Genomic DNA, 24,291 nt, shown 5'->3' with positions numbered 1-24,291 from the left:
GAGAGGACGTGTGCCAAGAGCATTACTGAGCGCAGCAACAGCCGAACAAAGCGCAATCCTAATCATAACAGAGCGAGCAAGTATTGTTACAAATGTTCTCTTTAGTATGGAAATGAGCCAGGGGTAATAAAAACACCATAAAAACGTCAAAATGACCGATCACCATGAAGCACTGGCCTTTTTATAACCAAAACTTGCAGTGAACTTAAAAAATTCCTGTGTTAAGAGAAATGCCATTTTTACTTAACGTTATTGTTTGACTTATCCTCAGCTGGCTTCACAGTTAAATGACTGCAGAAGAGAACAACTTCAGAAGGGCATCAGTAAAGACAAGACCTGATTGATATTAAATGGCATTCGAGAATGATGGTAGACTCTGGATGGAAACAAACTGTTAACCAGGGCATTAGCATTAACACTGCTACTGCCTCTTTATGAGAATATGGGGCATATTTAGGTGCTAATTGTTTGAACAGCATCAATAAAACATAATGCTTAATAAGATACAAATGAAGGGCCGTGTAACTTGTGTAATTCCATCAGAAAATGCTCAGGAACAGCAGTTTGACTTTAATTACTCAGATCAAAAGAAAAAAGGCATTTTGAAGTCTGGTCTAAAGTGTTATTTATTACTCCTTTCACTTGAGCATAGACAAGCTTGGATAGAAACAGCACTTTGTACTGGATGTGGTTAGTGAAAATGGGAAACAAAGAATATTCATTGCTTTGCTGATGTCCATGTATATTGGAGGATATGTTAAATCCTAATTACAGCAGACTGGCAGAAAGGAAAAGAGAAAAGAAAGAAAAAGTGTATAAGCTAAAATAAGGACAAATAAAGGTCACAACTCTGTGTATTGCTCTCAGGGACCTGAAGCTGGTAAGCAAAGTGCCTTGGCTAAACAAAAATTTAAAATGGGCATCCTCTTTCCTCTGGGCTCTACTCTGGACAACATATATGTGCCACTTAACAGTCAATATAGCACCAGCATTTTAAACGTGGTTTTATCAGTCATTACTTCCTATTTTTTATTACAATAATTCACACTTCTGGTGCTGGCATTTATTGTTTTTCTTTTATGTTTGTAGTAAACTTTTAAAAGATGAGAATCTTGGGCCAAGAAATGCTTTCTGGTAAGATAAGGTGAAGGGAAAGTCTGCAACACCTACAGTCTCCTAATTATTAGCACCTTCTGCTAGGTCCAGAACACAGAACTGATCTGGCAGGTGGCCTAGATGCATCCCAGCACAGTTGGATGACTGACCTTAACCCATCCCAGCACATTTGGATCAGAGAAGCAAAGAATGGTTTGGTTGGAAGGGACCTCTAAAGGTCTTCTAGTCTCATTCCCTGCAATGAGGAGGGACATCTTCAACTAGATCAGGTCGCTTAGAGACCCATCCAACCTGGCGTTGAATGTTTCCAGGGATGGGGCATCTACCACCTCTCCGGGCAACCTGTGCCACGTTTCACCACCCTCATTGTAAAAGAATTTCTTCCTTATATCTATCCTGAGATTTAGAGATTTAAAGATTTAAAGGGTAATAAGTAACTGGAGGATGTTCAGAGGATATGCTTGATCAGTGGTCTTACATAATTTAACTCATTGGTTTGGTTCTGTGTCCTGGTGCTCTCTGCAGTTACAGGATCGTCAAGGTTGGAAGAGACCTTCAAGATCATCTGGTCCAACAGTCAACCCAACACCACCATAATCACTTCTAAACCCAAGTGCCACATCCAGATAATTCTTGAACATTTCCAGAGACAGTGACTACACCACCTCCCTCAACTTATTCCAATGCCTAACTGCTCTTTCAGTGAATTATTTTTTTTCACAGATCTAGTCTGAACTGCCACTGGTGGAGTTTAATGCCATTTCCTCTCATCCTTTGACTTGAGACCGATCCCCCCTCACTACAATCTCCTTTCAGGTAGTTGTATAGAGCAATGAGGTCCCCCTGAGCCTCCTCTTCTCCAGACTAAGCAACTCCGTTCCCTCAGTTGTTCCTCATAAGGTAAGTAGAATGACAGACCATGATCCATCCCAGCACACTTTAATTACAGACTATAACCCTGGCCAGTCTCTTCATGCCTCATCTCTTCCTCTGTGAAATCATTGCTGAGATCGACAGGTGAAACCCATCCCCTAAAGTTTGGCATTTTTGTTACTATGCTGCTCACACCCTCACCACACCCATCAACCCACAAGCAGAGAAAGGCACACAACTGCTCCCTCTGTGGGCTATCACCCACTGGGATCCCATGGACATAGGAAACCTGCAGGGTCACTTTGGCCAACCTGTACAACCCAACATACAACCCCTCATGTCTGAATGTGAGGAGGGATCTGTGTCCACCCTCGGGGATGGGCAATGACAGGATCCTGGCTGGCTCCCACACATGGCAAAAAGGGAATAGGAGATACTTACACCAATAATGAGTTTGTGCAACTGAGCAGGTCATTACATTCAAATTCCCATGTAAATCCTCCATGGCACTAACTGTAGGCACTGCAGTGAGATTTTCTGCAATGCTGATCACAGAGAGAAGGGGTGTGAGTACACAGGGGGCTGCGCCACTGTTTACACAAAGCGGCAGTAAATGTTGATGCAGAGCCCCAGTTTGTGTAAATAATGCCATCACTGCAGCAATAAGCTGGGAAGTGCTGAGATCGTACAGTCTGGTGGCAAGTGGAGCTGGGTGTGCAGCCTGAACAAGGCAGCCGTGCGCCCAGTGGTGCCGTAAGGTCTGTGGTGCAGCTACGGCGCTCGCCAGGAGCTGGGACACACTCTTGTGTCTCCTTTTCTCTGCATCTCAACTGCATTTCTTTAGGGCCAGAAGGGCCTACCAGATGACCTCATCTAGGCTAGAGGTATCCCTCTATCCTAATCGCATTCCCAAAATCTTCAATTCAACCAAACACACTGTCCGCAAAGCACCCAGCCTTGTTTTGAAGATTTTGAGAAATGCATTGTCTATGTCTTCCTTTGGTAACTCCTTCCAAAATGTGTGCATTTCCCATTTATATGTGTCTGGCTTCACACTCAGACCATTGACTCTTGTCACGTCTTTCTCTGCCAACGAGCCAGCCAGCACAAAGATGTAAAAACCTTGCAATGACTTCATATGTCCCATTGATTTCCCAGTGGACATTGCAGGGATTTTTTCCCACTGGCATCTGCATGAGCTGGAATAAGCTCTGCATGGGGAATAATTCAATGACCTTGGGAGTCTTTTCCAAGCTAAATGGGTCCATGTTAATCATTGAATTTGGATGATCTGGAGTCCTGGGCATGCTCAACATACCTCATGTAGGCAGAGGTGTTGCCCAGATAGGAAAGCCATGATAAATTCCCCATTAATATTTGACCACCTCCTAGGTTTAACTCACTGATACATCTTCCCCAGATCTTTATTCCAGTATTTCAAAAATCTGAAGAGTTTTGGATAGGCACAGAAATGGAGTCAACACAGAAATATTTTTCCCACCCCAAGTGTGCAATTTCTGCACAGGGCTCTTTGGGTCAGAGGTCCAGGTCAGGTCAAGATGAAGTTTGTGTGAGGGCCAGCTTTCCTGAGCTTCACATGTCACAGTTTCGACATTTGCTGTCTCTAGTGTGAGTGGTGAGACACTCACAGGTTTGACTCGAAAGGGGGAAAGTGCTGGGCTTGACCTTGAAATTGCTGCCCCACTCCAGGTACCCCAAAATTTCATCTTGCTAATTGCATCTTGGCTCCTGGTGCAGCTACAGCATTTGGCTCTAGAAGTGAAGAGATCAAAAATTGCCCCTTTTCACTAAAAACCAGAAACCTTTTCCAACCATTTAAGAAATAATACCTCTGCTAGTTTCACAGAACCTACACAAAATATCAGACCAAGTTGTGGTACCAAAGTAATTTTGTAATATTGTCTGCTTTGCCCTGCCAGCACATATTCTTGATGTGTGCTATTACATACACACACACACACACACTCACAAGCACAGGGAGACATCCTTTCCTTCCAAACACAGCAGGTTTGCAGAACTCAAACATCTATTAACACAATTTCAGGCTTTTATTCCATTTCTTCTGTAACTTTTATTACAAAGCCACAGACGCAGACATGCTGTGCCATTCTGTCTCCTTTTGATGTGTTCAGTTACTGTATTTGTCACCAACTGAAAATCACAGAACACTTTAACACTTTTTATTTTCAATGTCTGATAAGTTTTCAGTTTGAAAGGGGCCAACCATAGAAATATTGTCCATATAAAGTTTAAAAAAACCACACACAAACTGGCAGGTAAGGCCATGTTTGATCTCTAATGCAAATAAAATTAACAAAGATAGTGAGTTTTAAGCCTAAAATTCCTTTGATCTTTGAAGCTCCATGGGTTTAAAAGTACAACTGCCTTCTGTATCACAGCCTGGTATGTACATCTATATGCCTATATGTATATGTATACAAATACATGAAATAAAAACTTTTGTGTTCAAAATAGAGTCCTTAAACACCCTATATTCAGGAATGAAGATGCATCCAAATCTTTCTCCACTGAAAAAAAAAATTCATACACAAGCACAACCTGGCTGAATTTCTTTGAACTAAGCAAGACTTTGCAATATATGCAAGGCACAACCAAGCCCAAAAAATCAATGGCATGCAGTAGGGCATGGGACAGAGTGACTCGAAAGAGCCCTTACAGGTACCCTGTGGAGGTAAAATAATTCCTCAAAAGCATGAACCTCCCTAGGCACAGCAAGCCAGCAAAAGGCCCAGACAATACCTACAGCCCCTCTTAAACAGGGCATATGACGATATTTTCCTGGGGGGAAATTTCACACCAGTTTTGGTGCACAACAGGAGATGCTCATGAGGGAGTAGATACCCAAGGCAGGATGAAATCCCCATGCTTTCTGCAAATCAAGACCTTCACAGCATCTCTCATGGCACGTCCAAAACCAGAGCTGCCTTCTTGGTGTTGTGGTTGGGAGCTGCAGCTGTGCTGGGCTGATGCTTCATCCACACTGGGTAGTTCACTGCAGCCTTGCTTTTGGAGAGCTCTGCCAGCATCACTAGAGATTTATCTCTAATGCAGGAGCTTTAAGGGGCAGGAAGAAAACACTCCTTCCACTTGAGCCATGTGGCAAAATGTGGAGTTTTTGACTGGATGATAAAAGACTATGGAGCTGGATCACAAAGGGCAGAAGGCACTGGTGGAGAGTGCTACACACAGCCTGGAAGACTGTGCTGCGTGGAAAATGCAGGACTGTCTCTTTTAACCCACTAACCCTCTCTCTGAGGGTCAGAGATATAGCTGCCATTTGAAAAAGTGCTGTAAGATAATCTCTCGGGGTTTGCTCAGCTGAACCATACAAGCCCAGTGTTCACCTCCACCTTTGAAGCTGGTATCAGTACCACTAACACAGCATGTGTTAGAAGTGTCCCCTTGCTGCAGCACTGGCCTAGAGAGCAGAGAAGGGCCACGGCCTTACAGGGGAATCCTGCCCTTTGCCATGCCTCTAATGTTGCTGGAATGTGCAGTGGCTTGGGATGTACCATGGTGCAGTAAGGAGCTTCCCAGGTATTACATATGAGATGTAGCCCTTAGTATCTCTCATACACTTACTGTCTTCTTGAAATAGAGGTGATGCACTTAGTGTATAAAGCCTTTTTTTTTTAATGAAATTACTCAGTATACTAGAGCCATTAAAAACTCCTGACTAAATCATGCCTTATATCCAAACAGAGTTCTCAGTCCTCAAATTTAAGTTTCCCTGAAATTGAGAGGATGCATATGAAGGTACCCTTAATCTGAATTTAGCTTTTAGGGACCTCGTCAATTTGTGTTAACAAAGTTTAACTGAACCCTCCTGCTGAAAAAGAAACAATGGTTAGCGATGGGTTGCTTTATTATAACCTCTGTAGGAACACTATGGTGAGGAATGGTCTTCCTGTAGAGGTTATTACATGGATATCCCACTACTAAAGCAAAAAAGGGACCTTTTGGAGCAGCATGTATTGATGAAGAAAAGCAGGAGCTGATGTATTTCACTGAATCGGGGCCCCATCTCACAGCACTGTGGCTGAGCAAACAGGGAACTGTTTGGTTTGCTGGTGATTCAAACAAACCACCAGAAAAATCACTGCAGGTCAACACAGAGCAAATACCTTCAGAAATGTTCAGAGAAAAGCAAAGCCTAAAGCACTGCTTTGTTTCAGATTAAATAAAGTGTTTCACTATTAAACAGAACAGCTGGTTTGGTGGGGATCTCTTTCACAGAACAGGCTTGAGAAGGAAGTAATTTCAAACTTAAAAACTCTCATTTTCAAATTTTCAGGTTTGTTTGGTTTTTTTTACCAGCAAACTTTAAATGAAACTCAAGAGAAGAGCATTGCTGAAGCATGCAGCGTTGCTGAAGCTGCCTCCTCTAAAGAAAATTTTGGCCACTGAGGAGTTGGGTGCCTCTTGTTAGTGTGCAGAAGAATGAAGGTTCAAACCCCACTGGAGGGGAGCAGCTCCAGTTCTTCTCATTGCTCCCAGCTCAGCCTCCACTGCCTCCTGAAGCTACAAATTGTTTCACCTGCATTCCATAATTTCCCCTTCCAGGCACCCACCCGGAGGCCAAGGTTCCTTTTACAGCCTCACAAATCTTACGTTTTGATTTACAAAATTTTCTTTCAAGAAGAAGACCCACTGCAGATTTGTGCTTAAAAATCTAACGAAACCTCCCCAACTCCCCCAAAAATGCATAGTGTGAGCACAGAGCTCTGCTACTGAAGATGAATGGGGTCCATGAGTAGTGAACTGGCCATTGCAGACCCTCACAGTCAGAATATAAGCTGATGAAAAGGATGGCACCAGCAGTACTTGAGGTGATAGGAGATTACACGTGGTTAGTGTACAAAGGCATAGAGACAGGTGACCAACAGGTTACGAGAAGCACAGTTGGTCACAAGCTACATGGAGCATACTCTGAGCATGGTATCTACAGAACCTGGAAAAAAAAAAAATCTTTATTTTCTTTGATCAAAAATACGTATAGAAATGCCTGTTTCGAGGAAAATATCATACATTTTTTTTCTTGTTTAACAAAATAAATTAAATATACATGACTTCTGTTTAAACTCTATATAGAATTACAAAGGTTTTATATTTTGCAATTGGATTCATTCCCAGTCCATATAGGTATTTAATATGGTCCTTATTTATTTTCTCTTCTTTCTGTTTTTACTGTTGAACTGCAATGAAGTTTTATCATTTCCAAAATGATATCTGAGGGGATGGGGCAACCACACACAACCTAGCTGAGTATTTCTCAAATGCATTTTTTCCTACAAGATTATTATTTCATTCTCTTTGTTTCTTACACTTTTTTCTAATGCTTTCATGTATTTTGCATTGATGTAGAAAATCCAGTAGCTTGTCGCCGTAAGCCATCAGAGAAGGACAGTGTGTTTTGCTTTCTTCACCTTCAGCAGTTCAATTATTATTATTATTATTATTTATTATTATTTCTTAAATATAAATATAAAGGTGTTCTGTACAATGTTCCTCATTCCTTCTCTCCTTTTTCCTGGCAGTGGCACTGAGTCCTAGGACCAGAGGAGTGGCGCTCTTGTGGCTTGATCTGCAGAACATCCCATGGGAAACAAGATGTCTTCACCTTGCAGAAATAGAACCAACCAGCTCGGTTAGCTGGTTGTGCTGACTGTGACTGAGAAGCATTCAGTATTTCACCTTGTGAATGGAAATTGGTTTTTCCAGACCCTCTTGTGTTATTTTTTCCCCCTGGAAGAGATGAATTGGTCATGTCTCCTGGTGCTTTGGCTCTAAACCTCAAGTACTTGAGAGCTCGGGTCACTCAGAGCAGGACAGGTCTGGGGACTTCCCACCAAAACAAGTGATGTGTAGCTGGCACAGGAACAGCATTGTGCATCCAGAAAAGTACCACACACACCTCTTGCTCTACTTGCTCCTCTTAGTAACACAAGGAAGGAGGTGGTGGTTCACATCCCTCTGTCCTGTCTCACTTGTTGCCACCTTGATTAAAATATCCAGGAAGGCTTTGCTGTTGGAGATGGCTGCCTCTCTGCTGTGATTTGGAGATCCTTCATTATTCCTCAGCTACATCCTGATTGCAATAATTAAAAAAAAAAGAAATCTCTTTTCTCTGTCTTTCTCTATTATATATATATTTATATAGATAGATATAGATATATACACATATATATATACACACATACACACACGCATATACAATTATATATATATGTATATATATATTTAAAATTATATATAAAATCTTTTCTGTCTGCTTTGCCTGTTGCTGGCAGTGAGAGCTGACTTGGAGCAGTCTCTTCTGAGGTACCACGAGGGAAAGCCCAAAAACGAGCTACTGTACAGGGCCAGCTCTTAGCACTGGTACTGGATGTGTTGGTGCTGGTGGACTTTGCCTTCCACATGCGAGTGGGTGTGGGTGTGGATGTCCGTGTAAATCTTTGGGTACATTTTGGATGCCATGGCTGGGGCGAGCGCAGGCCCTTGGGACAGCAAATGCTGCTGCTGGGCCACATATTCCTCATAGTTTATGGAGGAGATGCAGTCTTTGTCCGGGACCTGGGAGACACAGATCCTGTCCCGGGGCTGCGGCCGATGCACAGGGGCAGCAGCTGGAGGGGAGCAGGGTTTCTTCTTGGACTGGCAAAGCCACAGGAGGATCGTCCCAAAGATGAAGACAGCTCCGGCGGGGATGCCGATGATCACAGGCCAGGGCAGGCTGCTGGCCGAGGAAGGGGGCACAGGTGCACTCGGAGGCTTGGGATCTGGACATTATGGCAGGAGAGAGACAGAAAGAGTTAATTAAATGCAGGCAAAGTGGATTCAAAACAGATGTCACACTTGGGCTGGCTGTTGTACAGGCTGTCTGGCAACCCTGCCAGACCAAGTAACGAGGGAGAAATCAAGCCAGCACATGATGTTTGGTAACTGCTTTGCTTTTCAGTGCTCCTGGAAGGACAAGCAACTCATTTTCTCTGGTTTAGGGGTCAGGAGGGGAGCCTTTGGAGGATTTTTTAACTTTCTTATCCAACCTTTAATGGATGCACTACAGCCAGCCCGAGACAGTTTCCTAACACTCTCACTCTGTCATGGAGTGAGCTTTGCTGCCCAGATTGGAGGACACAACACAGGACATGTCAGTAATACCTCCATGTCAGCAGCCCAGGAGGCATGATGGGGTTGTGCAGAGACACAGCACATTGCCCACCTGCCTCTGCCAGGTGTAGCTCTGTCTGCTGGGCTTTAGACACTCTTTAGTAACACCGTCTAGCAACACTGGAGCTACTTAGCAATGCTCTGCCATGGCAGGGAGCATGGATGTTGGATTTTAGAGGTGTTTTCTTGAGTTTCTTGTGTGGCTGGGAGGAAGTCTGAAGGATGGGGAAAACGTAGGCGAGCTGGTGTCCCCTCACTGGTGCCCAAGCCATGGAGAGCTGAAAGTTCACACAGCATTAAAGTGTGTCCACAGCTCCCTACACCAAATGGGCACTACCCCCACCAGTCTGTTTGGAGCTGCTGTCGGCTTTTCAAAGGCAGTAAATTCAACTATTGTGGAGGAGACAAGATGCTTCAGACATCATCTTTCACACCTACCTCCTCTTCACCCCTCTCTGCTGTTAGCAGCCTGTACATCCCTGAGTAGCCACTCTGGTTTCTCAGCCTGATCTCTTGATTTATATACCCAAAAGGAGCCTTGGGGTAGGATTCTAGCTATGAAAATCCTTGTATAGATAGCTACCAGCTGGGAATTCCAAAGCTTGGAAACATACCTAGGCACAGAATTCAGCTTGCAGGGAGACACTCAAGAATTTCAAAAACCACAGGCTATCTAAATCGCTCAATATGTTATATTCAAACATATATCACTTAACTTTCAAGCCAAACATCTTTTATGACACTAATGTCTTTTTCTCTCTTTGACAAATAATCCTACGGCTGGACTGAAATGTTAAATATATACCATGTGGTCTCTTTGAAGTTAGAAGGACCTATACTGTTGACCTCCATAGACAAAACTTTGATTCACTAACATTGGAAATTACAGAATAATTTAGGCTGGGAGGGGAGTCTGGAGGTCATCTGGTCCACCCTCCTGCTAAAAGCATGACAGGATCATAGAACTGACCCGTCAGCTGACCATGAAAACAAGAGTCTTCATGTTGGTTGGCAGAAATCCTTTGCTAGGCTGAAATGAAAGTGTTTTGATATTCATCCATGCTGTTCCTCAGAGCTGTCTACGTCAAAACTGATAGATTAACAAGAAAAATGATGTTTTTAACTCATGGCCTTACAACCACAACTTTGCCTCTTAGGGCAAGCTGGGCTCTCCTTCTCCATCCTTGCCAATAACAACAGGCCTGCAGGTGCTGGATCTGGCATTAGGGCTCATTACAGTCCCATTTAAATCAATGGAAAGTCTTTCACTGATTTCAGTGGGAGCTGGATCAGTCTCCTATAGTTCAGAAAGTCCCAGAGGCTTTGAGTTATATCCCACCCATGCAGCCTTTTCCTTGGGATTGATCAGCTTTTCAGTTAGAGTTTAGTCCTAAATCCAAGTGATGCAGAGGACAGTGCCAAGAGCATTCTCCTACTTGGCAACTTGCTGTCAGTATCTAAGTTCAAGCCAGTGACCCTCGACGGCTGCTGAGACGCAGAGCTTTGGCAATCAGGGAGTAGAAGAGGCCATGCTGCCTTAGTTACAGGATTCATGAGCATTTCCCCCGCTATCTACAGAGAAAACCAGTTCATGATCGCTGCCTCTCACTGGTGTCTTGACTGGAGACACTCCATTGCACCTGGGAGCTAAAATGTTCTGATATTGGCTCCAGCTCCTGCACTCTCTTAGCTGTGTTGGCTTTGTGGTGACAAATGGAAGAAAAAGCAGTACGATTTATTTTTGTCATAAAACTGGTGGATCCGAAGCAAGATTCACAAGGCAAGATGAGGCAGAAAAAACCGCTTTTTTCAATAAAAAAAAAATTATCAGGGTAGAATTGGACAGTCAAGAGGCAAAGGAGAAAACGGCCAAGCAAAGATGGTGTGTCTCAAACACAGTCTCAGCCAGATGTGGTCACCAGCTCTGAGGTCTGGGGAGAGAAGGCAGCAGCTGTGAGTTTGTCACAGGGACCCCAGGGGACCATTGGGTAAGAATTCAACTAATCAATCATTCTGTTTTTCACACTCATTCTTTTCATTTCCTTGTGACCAGAACAGTTTTTATTCTTCTCTCATTTTATGGGCCTGTATAATTGTTTCCTTTTACCAGCAAAAGCAATATAAATAAGGGCAAAAGAAAGGAGAAATGTAAGGGAATGGGTTTGCAAACTGCACTGTTATTCAGTTCCCCTCTCCTGTCCTGCACCCAAACCTGAAGTAATGTAGTGTCTGAAACTGTAGCATCCGTTCTCAGCTCCTCTTCCATATAGGAGCAGATAATTCATTTTATTCCACCCAGACAACTGAGAGGAGACCTCATCAATGTCCATCAGTATCTGAAGGGAGGATGCCAAGAGGATGAAGCCAGGCTCTGTTTGGTGCTCAGCAGTAGGACAAGAGACAATGAGCAGAAACTGATGTATGGGAAGGTCAGCCTTAATATGAGGAAGAACTTTACTTTGTGGGTACTGGAACAGGTTGCCCAGAGAAGTTGTGGAATGTCCCTCACTGGAGATATTCAAGAACCTTCTGGACATAATCCTGTGCAACATGCTTTGGGACGACCCTGCTTGAGCAGGGAGGTTGGACCAGATGACCCATTGTGGTCCCTTCCAATCTCACTTATTCTGTGCTTCTGTGATCATTTCCCATGAAGGGAGAAAAGGAAACACCTTCAACAAGATTTCAGCAGGGAATGTTTTAAATCAGGGCTGATTTAGTCCCCCATTCATTCTTACCAGAACTGAACAAGCGTAAATCAGCATGGCATCACAGAGGGTCAGGGAGCCCAATGGGCATCAGTAGTTGTATAATTAATACCATGAGGCAGACTGTTGGTACAAATGGGGGCAAAAAAGTGAAAACTCACCTGGCAGGACTGTGAGAAAAGCGCTGCGAAAGCTGTAGCCCATGGTGTTTGCCCCCAGGCAAATGTACATCCCTGCGTCCTCCTCCTTGGCTCGAGTAATCATCAGTTTGTTCAGGTAGGAACCATCTGGGCGGGACCAGACCTCCCCCGTGGGCAGCACAACGAACTTCTGCCCCCCGACATCGATGGTGGAGTTGTACTTGCTCTCTGTGCCATATTCAACCCTTTTCAGCCACTGGATGACGGGTTTGACGTCGCTGCGGACTTTGCACTGGAAGGATGTGGTCCCACCATAGTCCACCGTTGTGTTGACAGGGTGTGTCCCTGTCAGGATGGGCTTGGACCTTGTCCTCTCTGCACAGAAACATAGGGTAAAAGGTGTTTGTCAATCTCAGTAACTTGCAACTGCAGAAACATAGGAAAAAGGTGTAGGAAGGACGCAAAACGACAGTGTAGTCCAACTCCCTGCCCCAAGGCAGGCTGAGACTGCTGCAAACCTCCACTGATACAAATTTGCCCAGCCTCTGCCAAAGCCTCCAATGGTAGATGCTCTCTAGTCTCTCCAGACAACTCTTCCATTGTCTGAGGCTTAGCAAGTCTGTTTTCATGCTCAACCTGAATTTCACTGTTTCTAACAAGGAAGTTACTTTTCTACCCACAATCAGACCTGGAGAAAAGTATGATCTCCCTCTGAGTCTCCTTTTTTTGGAAGATTTTCTTCATCCCTCTCTTCTGTATGCTGAACAACTCTCCTATCTGTGATTCTGTGATGTTGTGTCTTACCACCACCTCCAGTAGGGTGCAACTTAAAGGTGAATAAGACAGAACTTTATGTCTTCTCAGACACAACCTCATGTTTTTACCAGATTATTTATAAGTACTTATCTATTAAGACACCACACCGTAACCACTGTGGCTGCCCCCAGTTCAGAGACAGTGAGGGGTAGGGTATTTCTTTCTTCAGTCTGATCATCACCACACTCACTATGGAGAAAATTTTTATGGAGGAATAGCTCAGAAGACATTTGATTTTCTAGCCAATAACAAAATCTTTGTTTTCTCACAATGTTTTTTTGCCTCAAGTCTCAGGTGAGGAAAGAAAGAAGATGGTAGGAAAGGAAATCAAACAGAAGAGGTTCACAAGAACACTCTTTCCAGCATGACCGTAAGCCTTAGGTTGTGTCAACACCACATAAAGCAAAAAGAAAAATATCTGCCTCATTCTGAGGAATGTTTGGATTTTTTTTAGTGTTAGAATCAGATAAATCAGTCACAGTTTCCAGACAAGGAGGTACTTCAAACCTCTATCCCAGGCACAGAGAGAAATTATGGTATCACAGTGGGTGGTAACTGCTGGCAATCATCATCTCCTTTTGATGGCAAACACTGTTGGTTTGAGCATGTAACAAAACAGCTCCCACCAGCACTGGCTTTGGGGTGAGAGGAAGGAACAATGGACCCTTCTTCAAAAACTCAGGATACGTTCAATAATGAGGGCTATAAAGATGTGCTTGGGAAACAAAAATACCCTAGCGGTCTCTGTAGGCCTTGCCTTGGGACTACGAGCAGCAATCACAGCTGGGGAGACTGAGATTCAGATAAGCAGGACTTAGGAGCAGAGGCTCAAGGGGAAAAAAAAAGAAGGAAATTGAATAAAACCTGTAATGTTTCACAGAATGATGTTAAAAATAGAAAGATGTCTGAAAACTGCTTAATGCCCTTATCTCCTTGACTCTGGTTCCAGCTTTGGTTACTGTTTTCACTCCTGGCCAGCAAAAGCTAATGAAAACAAAGGTTACATACATCTTTAAGTTGATAAAAACCAAGATAAACAGGGACACAGAAAGGGGTTTGTTCCTGGTGCTGTCTGGTTTTGATGAAGTGAAAATGCCACAGCTGCCATTAGGATGGGGCTTGATTCATTTCCCTGCCTCTGCTCCTGGTTTTAGTGTAAACACATGTTTTTACTGTCTCCACACAGCTGCATCTTTATCAATCCCAGATGTCCAGCAGGTTTGTGCCTTCAGAGCCCAACAGAGCTTCCCACATGTGCTTTTAATTCCTGTGATTCTAGAGAAAGGACTTATCAGAGAACAGATCTTTACCTTTGAGAACAATCGCACTGGGATAAACTTTCTCATGCTAAAATGTATGCACAGACAAACAACATGCTTTCAAAGTGGCTGGAAATAGCCCTCCATGCCCCTGCTCCTCATTAATGAAGGCTATTCAATCTTCCCTCCACTCAGCTCATCTTCTCCTCTTTCTTGAGTTGGCTGCTCTGTAATCATTTCCATGACAACTTATGATGATGTCATAGACAAAGCACAATGATTTAAGAATAAGAGCTCTTCTCTGTTAAACTTAGGTAGGATTTGAGTATAATTATCTTTGGTAATAATAGGGGAAAGAGGAGATTAGAGAGCAAGCATCAGAATAGCTAAATAGTAAGAAGAACAATTTACCTCACCACAGTGCAGGGTAATCCCCCACATCTCATCTTCTAAGGATTGAATCTTTAAAGCTATGTGGGCATCTAAAGATACAGACAGGACCCTAATGGGAATTTTTCAGGTTTGTTTGTGGGTTTTTTTAAGTATCTCATTTGTACCCACCTGGACCTTCAGATGGCCAAATGTTTTTTAGAATCTGGCCCTAAAGCCTTGTCTGGCTAATCACTCCAGACATAAGATTTCTGCTAATTCCCTTTGGAGTCTTCTAGATTAAATTTTCAATTGATTGGTTTCACCCATTCTGACAGAGTAATCTGGGCTATCCTAAATATTTTCACTCCTCCTCTATGGTACTTGAAAGGCTTTCTCAGCTAGTTCTCAGTCTGTCCTTGAATTGACCCTCTTGGTAGAATACAATTGAACTGGGCAATGGTAAAATTTTACCATGCAGGTGCCCTTAGAGATGACTATTTCCCAAGTACCCATCCTCATTTCAGCTACTAAATTGTGCTGTTGCTCCTCTGTCTTGCCCAGGGGCCAGGTTAATTCTAGAGTTTCAGTAATGCTTTCTTTGTCTCTGCTGATGTTTTTAACACTTCCCCATTTCTGCTTCCAGCCACCAGCACTGCACATTTGCCATCATGATCTTTTTACCCAGCCAGCCCCCTTCTCAAAGGTCCCTCCCTGCCTTTCCACCCCAGAGGCTGCACTTACGGATCACTTCAACTTTGTACGTTGCATTGATTTCTCCAACTTTGTTAAACACCCGGCAGGTGTATTTCCCACTGTCCTCCGGCTTCAGGTTCTTCAGGTTCAATGTCCACTTCTTCTTCTTGTTCTCCCCAATCTCTTGGGGAGTGAGGGGCTTATTGTCCTTCAGCCACGTGATGTCAGGCCTTGGGTTCCCGCTGGCCACGCACTTGAGGCGGATGGAGCTGCCGACAGGACGGGCGATCACCCTCCGTCTCATCTTGGCAGGCTGTGTGAACCTGGGCCGGGCTGCAAGAGGCATGAAAAATTGACTGTGGTGAGCAAAGAACACGTAGAAAAGGATAATGTTGTCAAGTGTTGTGGGCAAATTTGCTTGAGAGGCACCTGGCAGCCCCATACACATCAGTGCATCACTCTCCCCTCATATCAGCTCAAACCGATTTCCTTGGAAAGGAGACACTACCCAGCCTGATGCATTTGAAAGTCTACTGGACTGCTATGGCCACTGTATCAGCCTTCTGCATAGCACAACCCCAGAATTTCTGTGTCTGTAAGGCAACTGCACCAGACCACCTCACAGAATAATACCAAAATCACACTGTTTCAGCTGTAGGCAAAATGTGGCTCCATAATCACACTGTAATTGTTACCATATTTCATGCCACAGAGGCAAGTCCTTAGCCAAGACCAAAGGAAAAAGCTCAGATTCCTGTCAGGCTGACCATTTTCTCAATTTTTTGCTTGTCACATGAAGCTTCATTCTCCAAAGATGTTTTGCCCCTCAGTTCTCACTGGCTTTAAAGGGACTTAAGAAGAGTCAACATCCTTTCAATACATAGGAAAGTCTCAGAAGTGTGTCAGACTTCTGCACATTGATCTGAACTTAAATGTGTGCAGTTCATTCAACTTCAATTTACAAAGCATTCGTGTTGAAAGGCCCGAAGAAGCAAACAAAGAAATGGAAAGACATAGTAAAAACCCCTAGAGTTTGTTATTAGAAGGTATTCAATGCCAGTCCATCCCAAAAATGGAGAATCTGAAACAATAGCTGCTGGTGGACAGAACCACGGGATAAGCTACTCATCTTGTCTTAGCAAAGAAATCACCTGTATTTTCAACAGCAGTGACAAGAACATTAGGGAAATGCAAGGTCCCTACCTGTAAAATCTGAACCTTAATGAAAAATCCAAAAGAAATTACAAATTTCTCACAGTTACTTTAACTACACAATGCCAGTCCAGGGGCACTTCTAGTTGCAGGCTCCTGCTTAGATTAATACCACTTCTGACGCCCACTTGACACTCTCCCCTGCATCCAAAATGCTCCTGCCAATTTCACCTATCTTCTTTTTTTTTATTTTGGCAAAACCAGTTTCTCCTCCAAGTCTGTTCAGAATTTCCACAACAGGTTTTTACCCCTGCTTTTGAACCCTACTTCTTGATTACTGTGGTGTTACTCCTCAGCCCCAAAGGACAGTCACCCTGCACTTTTGCATGCTCCTGGTAAATATTCCCTGACTCTTTTCTTGGGAAATATGAGAAACAGGTAATGAGTGGCCAGCTTTGTGGCACAGTGTTGAATTATGCCCATCATAAAATCATTAAAGTTGGAAAAGACTTCTAAGATCATTGAGTACAACCATTTATCTAACACTGCCAGCTCCACCACTAAACCATGTCCCCAAGAAGCATACCTACATGCTTTTTTGAACACTTCCAGGGATGGTGATTCCACCACTTCCTTGGGCAGCCACTGGCCTTCACCAATAGCAACTGGAAAGCCACAACCTCAGTAGCATGCAACACACCAAAACAAGCTAAGAAAGTCGTGCTTCAGGTATCAGGGAATTCAGCTTCAGGATGGTGGGACTCTCTACCAGCCAGCCCGCCCTGCTGCTCAGGGCTGAGGGCCAGAAGCTCCAGGATGTGCACTGTCGTGGGGCTTTCCTGAATGGAGGAGGCAGGTCTGCAGCTTCCTGTCTCCAAACACTGGGGAATGGCAGCCACTGCCCTCTGAGGTTCGTGAACATATCCCTTAGTCCTCACCCCCCTGCAGCTTTGGCCAACATCCCTCCCTCTTGGAAGAGGACACCCTTTGGCATACCCCTCTCTGCAAAGTTCTTTTCCGCAGGGGAAACCATCTGTCTCCACAGCCTTCCCTCGCCCCCCTTGGCTGTCATTTTGGGTCCCAGCCACTTCATGTTATTCCAAACTCTTGCTCAGAAATGCTTTACTCTCCATACAGAGTCTTTCATGTGTAATCCAATGAACCGGAGTAACTCCGGCACTGGAAGCCTTTGCCGTGACAGCTGAGCAACAAGTGTGACATACTAACCCACTCCACAGGTCGTGGCGCCTAAATTACTGGGTGTCCCCTTTGGGGTCTGCTGCAGGAGGCCCCCTCCCAGCAAAAACAATCACCCTCCCTGACAATGAACCCTGTCAAAGCTGCAGGCTGTGGGGCAGGACATTCCGAAGTCTGAGTCTGAGCCGAGGGAGACGTGCTGATAAGGGCTGTCATTGTGGAAATTGAGTAAATGTCTGCAAGGTGCACGGAAAGGTCAGGAATCAGCTGTGAAATGGGTTCATTTGCAGTTATCCTCTAATATGGCAGTAATTTACCCCAAGACCAGCAACTCCAGGTCCAGGTAGGGGAAGATGGGATTCCTGGACTGGGACTAACATATCAAAGAGCAGGCTGGAGCCAGGACAGTCACACTTCCCCAGCAGACTGAAGAGTCAAGGCAGTGTTTCTGAGCTCTCAGAAGGACTTGGCGGTGTCCCTGCTCAGTAAGGGCACTGTAAGACAGAAACTTTCTTTCCACCCAAAAAAGCCAGGCTTCAACAATTCTGATTTTCCTCCCACTGTGACTCCCATGAATCTGTCTGGAGATTTGCATTCACTCCTTGCACACGGTCGCACAAATTCACACCAAACTACAGGTAAAGCTACACTTCTTAGGCTCTTTCTGCCTTTTTTTCTTCCCCTGTTCAGGAAAGGTTAAGTGACTATGTGGTCTCAAGAGCTACTCCAGGCTATGTGCAATATGCTGAAACCAGATCCCATTTACACAGTTCTGAATGTTTCCTTGACAAAAGCCTGAATTGGACAAGTTTAGAAAGGCCAGTTAACAAAAAAGGAGAAAGAGAGAGAGAGATACACACATAAGAGAGTAAAAGAGACCCAGCAAGCACAAAGGCGAAAGAGGAGAAGCAGCAATGTGAGAGAGAGGCAGAAAAAAAAAAATCTCTTTTGAGTTGGTTCTAGTAAATGTCTGTCCCCAAATCTGTACTGTTTACAGACATTTTGCTTGTTGGAGTGCCAGCAAAGGCCATTACAAAGTGCCTCTGTGTTATTTATGCTTCATACGCTTGTTCTCCTCTTCATCATTTGGCATTTGCTTCATAAACATGAACCACACATTTATACAGTGTAAATTATGTCATACTCAAGAGCAAGGGAAAACACAAGTGGATGGGGACAAAGAGACAGTGTTGTGCATGGGTTCCTGGCTGAAATGCTGTTTGCCATGAAGATTTACTCAAGCTAACAAAAATTAAATGAAATTGAAGCCTGTCAGCACGAAGATCTGTGATGGAATTCTGTGGTCTCCTCTCCCTGTGGGGCACGGATCAGTCCCAGAGGCTCCTGTCAGGTGTTGCTCATATGAAGTGTGGTGATTATCTGAAATATGTTGTCTGCTGTGATCCACCACAATTACTTCCATGTAGTGACAGTCACTACGACTTTCAGCTTTAATGATACTTACAAAAAAAGCATCATGATGTGACCAAGTATTGAAATACTTCCAAGTCTTTTGGGTAAGAGCTCAATCAGTTGTGGAAAGATGTGGATGGGGGTATCTATCTTTCCTCACATCAGTTCCCTGCTCTTGATGGGGACAGGACCTCTCCCCAGTGATACCATGGTGGTACATGGCAAGCAAAGTGGACCTTTTTTTATCATGCTTCTCCTCTTACACTTCTCCAGGGCCCAGGACTGTGACAACACAAACTGCTTCTTCACCCATCACCCTCCAGAGACATGCAGACACAAACTGACCCTCCCTTCACACCAGCTCCCACCAGCAATTTGCTGGTGAACACTGCTGGATGGAAAGGGCTTTGGTAGGTGTGTGCCTGCCCCAGGCATTTCTCTGCTTGGGGAGAGGAGATAGCAGGGAGGGAAGGGAGGAAAAGGAGAGATTCAGGAACACTCTGCAGCACAAAGAAGGACTGGGCCAGGGCAGCACAGAGCGACACTATAATATGACATTGTCAATGCATAATCCTTTTAGTAGGGCTTACATCTTCTTTCATAATATTATTGTTGTATTGATCCATCACCCAGCAGCTCTACCAGCAGCGCATCTGCCCCGTCTGCTCCTGTCTCCACCATGGTAATGAAGAGTGGAGAGATGGCAGCTTTTCTTAGTAGCTGCTGAATCCCTTCTTGAAGTACTCCTGACCTGTAGTTTACGACACTCCTTCTCTAACTCTAGAATGTCGTCATCCTTTTTCAGAGTGAGTGAAGGTTACCTTCCTCTCCCTAAGCAAGCTCAGTCTCAGACAAATCTGTAATTCAGGTGTAACCTGGACTACACCACAGCACTTGTTTGCCAGCTCCTGAAGAAAACTGGCCTCATCTTAAGTGGTGGGGACTCATATGGCAAAAGCCTGTCAGGTTCCACCCCTACCACTGCTACAAGGTTTCTCCTTGGCCACAAATGTGGTACAAAGCCATCTCTATATTAAGGAGAAGGATGTACTGTATGAGCAAAATAGAAATGCTGTTCTTCATCCATCAAGCTCATAAACTCACATCACACTCCTGTCAGTAATGGTCAAAAGCTGTTTGGCATCAGCTCCTTACTGTCGTTCAAGGAGTGCCTGGACCAAACTTTGGACCTGCAAGTCTTGCAGTGATTCTTTCCAAGTCAGATTTTAGCAGTTCCCCAAAGCTCTGCAACAGCAACAAAATCTTATGCCTGAACAGTCCAGGGCTTAGAAAAGTTCAGGCAGGTGTGTAAAAGAAAGGGAGATTTTAAAAAATACTCAGCTTGGCCTAGTGCTAATTCTCCTGAAGTGAAGTCAGACCTCCCATTTGCCCTCAGTGGGAGCAGTGTTATGTTGGCACTGAAGACTTTTGGAAATACTGCTGTAAAAGTCAATATGCTTTTTATAGGGAGTCTATGAAAGCTATAATAGCTGCACATGCAAAAGAAAGTCCCTGCCCAGAAAAACAAATACAAGGGAGAACCATGCTGGGCTATATGGCAGGGGGCCCTAGGGCCGACCACAGGCTGCATTTCGCAGGACCCTTGGATGCAATCCATCCACACCAACATGTTCAGCTGACACTCTGTTTATTATTTGACCATATGTAGGGAGAACTCCCTCCAGTTGCTCTGCCTTTCCTCTCCTTCAGCGACTGAGAAATGTGCCACATGAACAGCAACGAACCAAGAACTGAGGAAAACCAATAAACATACACTGCTCCTTACCCCATTGCTTCCCAGAATGATCTTCATATTCTCCGTTGGAGCCTTCAGGTACCTGGCTATCCTTTCCTGAGCTGGCATCATCTGCAAAGGAAAGGAGAGGGAAGATGTTAGGAAGGTCTCCTGCAGTGCAACAGTACAAGAGTTTGCATTTCCTCCTGGAGGCACCATGCAGCTGAAACACACTCAACACACATCAGGCATGCGCAGCCTGGCCAGTTTAATGAACAGTTTAGTTTAGTGCTTTATGAGCTTTTCAGCAGGCTGCCAAAGCAATGGGAGATTAATCAATGTTTGCATTAATATCTCAGAAAAGCCTTTTTGTTTATTTTTACAGGTTGCTGTTCCCTAGGAGGAGCTGATCTGTTGTACCTTCTATGCAAATAGTGGTATAAATCAAAATTAAAGATAAGTAAACCTTGGAGGTGGGGGAAGACCTATGTGATCAGTCATACAGAGCACAAGCAGTGGAATTACAGCCACTAATTCACCTTTCAGCTTCCATGCAAAATCAGAAAAGCAAGCAGTTCTGGGGTTAAATGAGTTCTCAGGGGATACTGAATGTAAAGTTATGGCTGGTGAAAAGAATATTGAATTGAAAAGCTGTTTATGGGTATTCTTTTCTAATTGAGACCACCTCATCCACCTGCATCAACACACCACTTTGTCCCTTATCACTCTAGTTGCCTATACCACTACCACAGAGCAGCACTAAAATTTCGACTTTGTGCCCTGTCCTCCTAGGAGAAATAGAAATCTCAAGGTAAAACCCCCTTGTTTCCAACAGTCTCTACCTCAAATTGCCACTGTGATATGGTCGCCTGGAAGGTCTCCCTGAGGGCCAAGGGAGAAGGAGAGTACCCTGAACGTCCTTCTGCAAGCTGGGTGATGTTGGTGGCCTCACACCTCTGGAGTGCCCAGATGTGAAGTCTTTTTCCTCCTCCAGTAACAGCTCAACTTCTACTGCACAAGTTCTCAGCTCCAAGCAACCTCTTATAGCAATGCATCACACCAGGAGGAAGGTCCACCTGAGGGACTTTGGGCACCTACAAGTGATGGTGTAGCAAAATATGGCTCTTCTAAGGTTATTTCTGTGCTCTACAGGTGGCACAGCCCTATACAGTAGCTGGAGGTGGTGATCTTGATCAAGAGCTCTGCAGGTCCTACCCGAAGTGCACTGAAGTGGGTGAAACTCGATTTTCAGAGACAGGTCAGATGAAGGTTGGGAAAAAGTTCACCTCTATGAGGAACACAATGGTGTAAAAAAAAAGAGAGGTGGAAACATCTGATCTAAGGAATGAATCCCTCTAAATGTCCAAATCCTAAAAGCCATTAAAAAACAGTCTCATGAGTGAAAAAGAAGAAAATTCTTTCTGTAGTGTTTGTGACAGAGAGGACTTATCTGAGCTTATAGATGAGCATGCCCTCCCCAGAAGGTATAAATAATAAAACTGCTCTTGACAGTTGCTTTAGAAGTTGGGTTGCTCTTAAACAGTGTTTAGTGTGTAAACTTGTGTCTTTGTGAGACAGGAATGTGTGTTTAACCCCATCCTCACCTCAGGTTCTGCTATTTTGGAAACTCATCCCATCTCTTCAGTAAGGGGCATTATATGCCAACAGATGCTCTGCTCTCTTTTGCCTCTGTCCCTTGAGCAGAGAGGCTGCAATGCCATATGGGTTTGTCCCCTCTTGACCTGACACATTTTTCTCTTCTGCTTTTGGTTACTTCAGGGCAGTTTTCCCTGGAGGTATGTACAGCTGTCACTCTGAGGGGAAAAGAAAACTTTTGGGGCAGCAGGTCCCTGAAGCAGCTCCATTATATATGATGGGTTGCATGTGACAGATTGTCTCCCTTCAGTCAAAATACAACATCAATTTTCTCCTGGCACTTACATAATTTTTCCCATAAATATCAGTAGTGCTACAAATGAAATCTTGGATGCTCTCTGAGAGAGAACTTATTAAATCCCTCTGCACAATCAGACAAATGTATTGGGCAATGGAGAATAAAGAAAAACTGCAGAGAGATGTAGGATTCCTGTCCATTGTTAACTGCTGAATATCTTAAAAGTGGTTATGGCATTTAAGTGGCAATGTTCTGTCAATTGTATCTTAATCCTGCTCAGCTTGATGTACAAAGGGCAGTATATCTCCCTTGCCTGCTGCCTCATGTTACAGTATGTCAGCCCATGTACACTCCTCCTGCTGATACACATGGACTGACTGGCAGTCTCCACACCTCTTGACATACTGCCAAGCTTTTGATGTAAGGAAAATTGCTCAGAATCTGTTTGATCCTTTGAAGATGCTTCTTCAGTTTTTATCCTACCAAAACACAAACCTGTGGAATAACCTACCAAACCCAGCAAAAAATGTTTTGGGTGAAAGAGATCAGGATAACTAATGCCATCGTGCTGAGCTGATGGAATAGTTAATTTGATGGAGGAGCAACACTGAAATAAATAACTGCATGCATTTAGGCACATTGGTTTAGATATATTGGAACTTGTTTCATGTGTGCTAGGAATGTGGAAACGTTAACAACAATAGCAGAAGTCTTGAGGCGGGGAAACGTCATAAACATGGAAACTCTTGCAGAGCAAGAGTTCCTGCTCCTTCCCATCCCTAGAGCCACACAAGGGGTGAGAGACGTTACAGCAGTCTCTACCTTCAGCATGACTGTGTCTGAAAAAACTCACACTTGAGAACTGTACCAAAAAGAGTTGATTCATGAGATCCAGAAATTGGGTGAAACTCATTTTGGGAAGATTCCCTGAAGTGTGTGAATCTCCAGTTGAATTTAAAAGCGTGAGTGAGGCAGCAGAGTAGCCAGTGATATAATGATGAAGTGTTAACCTGTGATGTGAGTGACCCAGGGTCAGGTCCCTCTTCTGCTGAATTCAGAGAGGGATTTGAATCTCCATTCTTGTACCTTGGGTGTGTGTCTTAAGCTCTGACCTGTGGTCTCAGAGAGCCAAAAAAGACCTTAATATTACATAAAGTAGAGTAGCACTTCAGGAGACAGATATTTCAGGAATACCCTGAGGATGAGAGACCCCTGTCTAAGTCAGATATCACCAATATTTGACTTCCACCTGTCTTATCCAAAGTCAGTACTGTGGCTGCATTGAAAGAATATATCTCTCCCTGTTTTGAAGAACTTTCTTATTTTTCCAATTTTAATACTCAGTGGCTTCCTAGGATAGAGAAACACTTTTACAGTTGTTCTAATCCCTGTGCTGGGAAGGAAGTGTATCTTTCTGTAGCACAAATACACTTTGCTCTCTTCTGCGGAGGGGTCTGTGACACTGACAACAAAGCCAAATATCCTGCAAATTCAGAAGCATCTGGTGCAGCCCAAACCTTTAGTCTGAAGCCTGGTTAATAGTGTCAGATCTGAAGACCTGCTGTTTGCATTTCACCCTGAGTTTCACAAATGTAATTGGCCTGGCAATATTCTTATAAGACAGAGAGAGGAACTTAAAAAACAAGTCACATATGACCAGTATACAAAAGGATAAGATAGTAGCAGAAATCACATGAGTCTTAGTTATATT

The 24,291-nt window shown here is 44.0% G+C and overlaps 1 protein-coding gene across 2 annotated transcripts in view; it reads right to left on the bottom strand.

The window, feature by feature from the left end:
- Nucleotides 1–5,666: 5,666 nt before the first annotated feature.
- FGFRL1 (fibroblast growth factor receptor like 1) overlaps nucleotides 5,667–24,291 on the bottom strand; it is a 171,012-nt gene continuing 152,387 nt past the window's right edge. For both annotated transcript variants that reach the window (XM_032685997.1, XM_032685995.1), the window contains exons 4-7: nucleotides 20,738–20,818; nucleotides 15,238–15,522; nucleotides 12,071–12,424; nucleotides 5,667–8,810 (exon numbers count right to left, since the gene is read on the bottom strand). In XM_032685997.1, coding sequence (XP_032541888.1) covers nucleotides 8,401–8,810; nucleotides 12,071–12,424; nucleotides 15,238–15,522; nucleotides 20,738–20,818 — 1,130 coding nt within the window. In that variant the 3' untranslated portion in view covers nucleotides 5,667–8,400. The remainder of the gene's footprint in view (nucleotides 8,811–12,070; nucleotides 12,425–15,237; nucleotides 15,523–20,737; nucleotides 20,819–24,291) is intronic.

Source organism: Chiroxiphia lanceolata, chromosome 4 (assembly GCF_009829145.1).
Source record: "Chiroxiphia lanceolata isolate bChiLan1 chromosome 4, bChiLan1.pri, whole genome shotgun sequence".
NCBI classification, from domain to species: domain Eukaryota; kingdom Metazoa; phylum Chordata; class Aves; order Passeriformes; family Pipridae; genus Chiroxiphia; species Chiroxiphia lanceolata.
The sequence above is the reverse complement of the archived record's forward strand: the minus strand, read 5'-3'. Positions and strand labels throughout refer to the sequence as shown.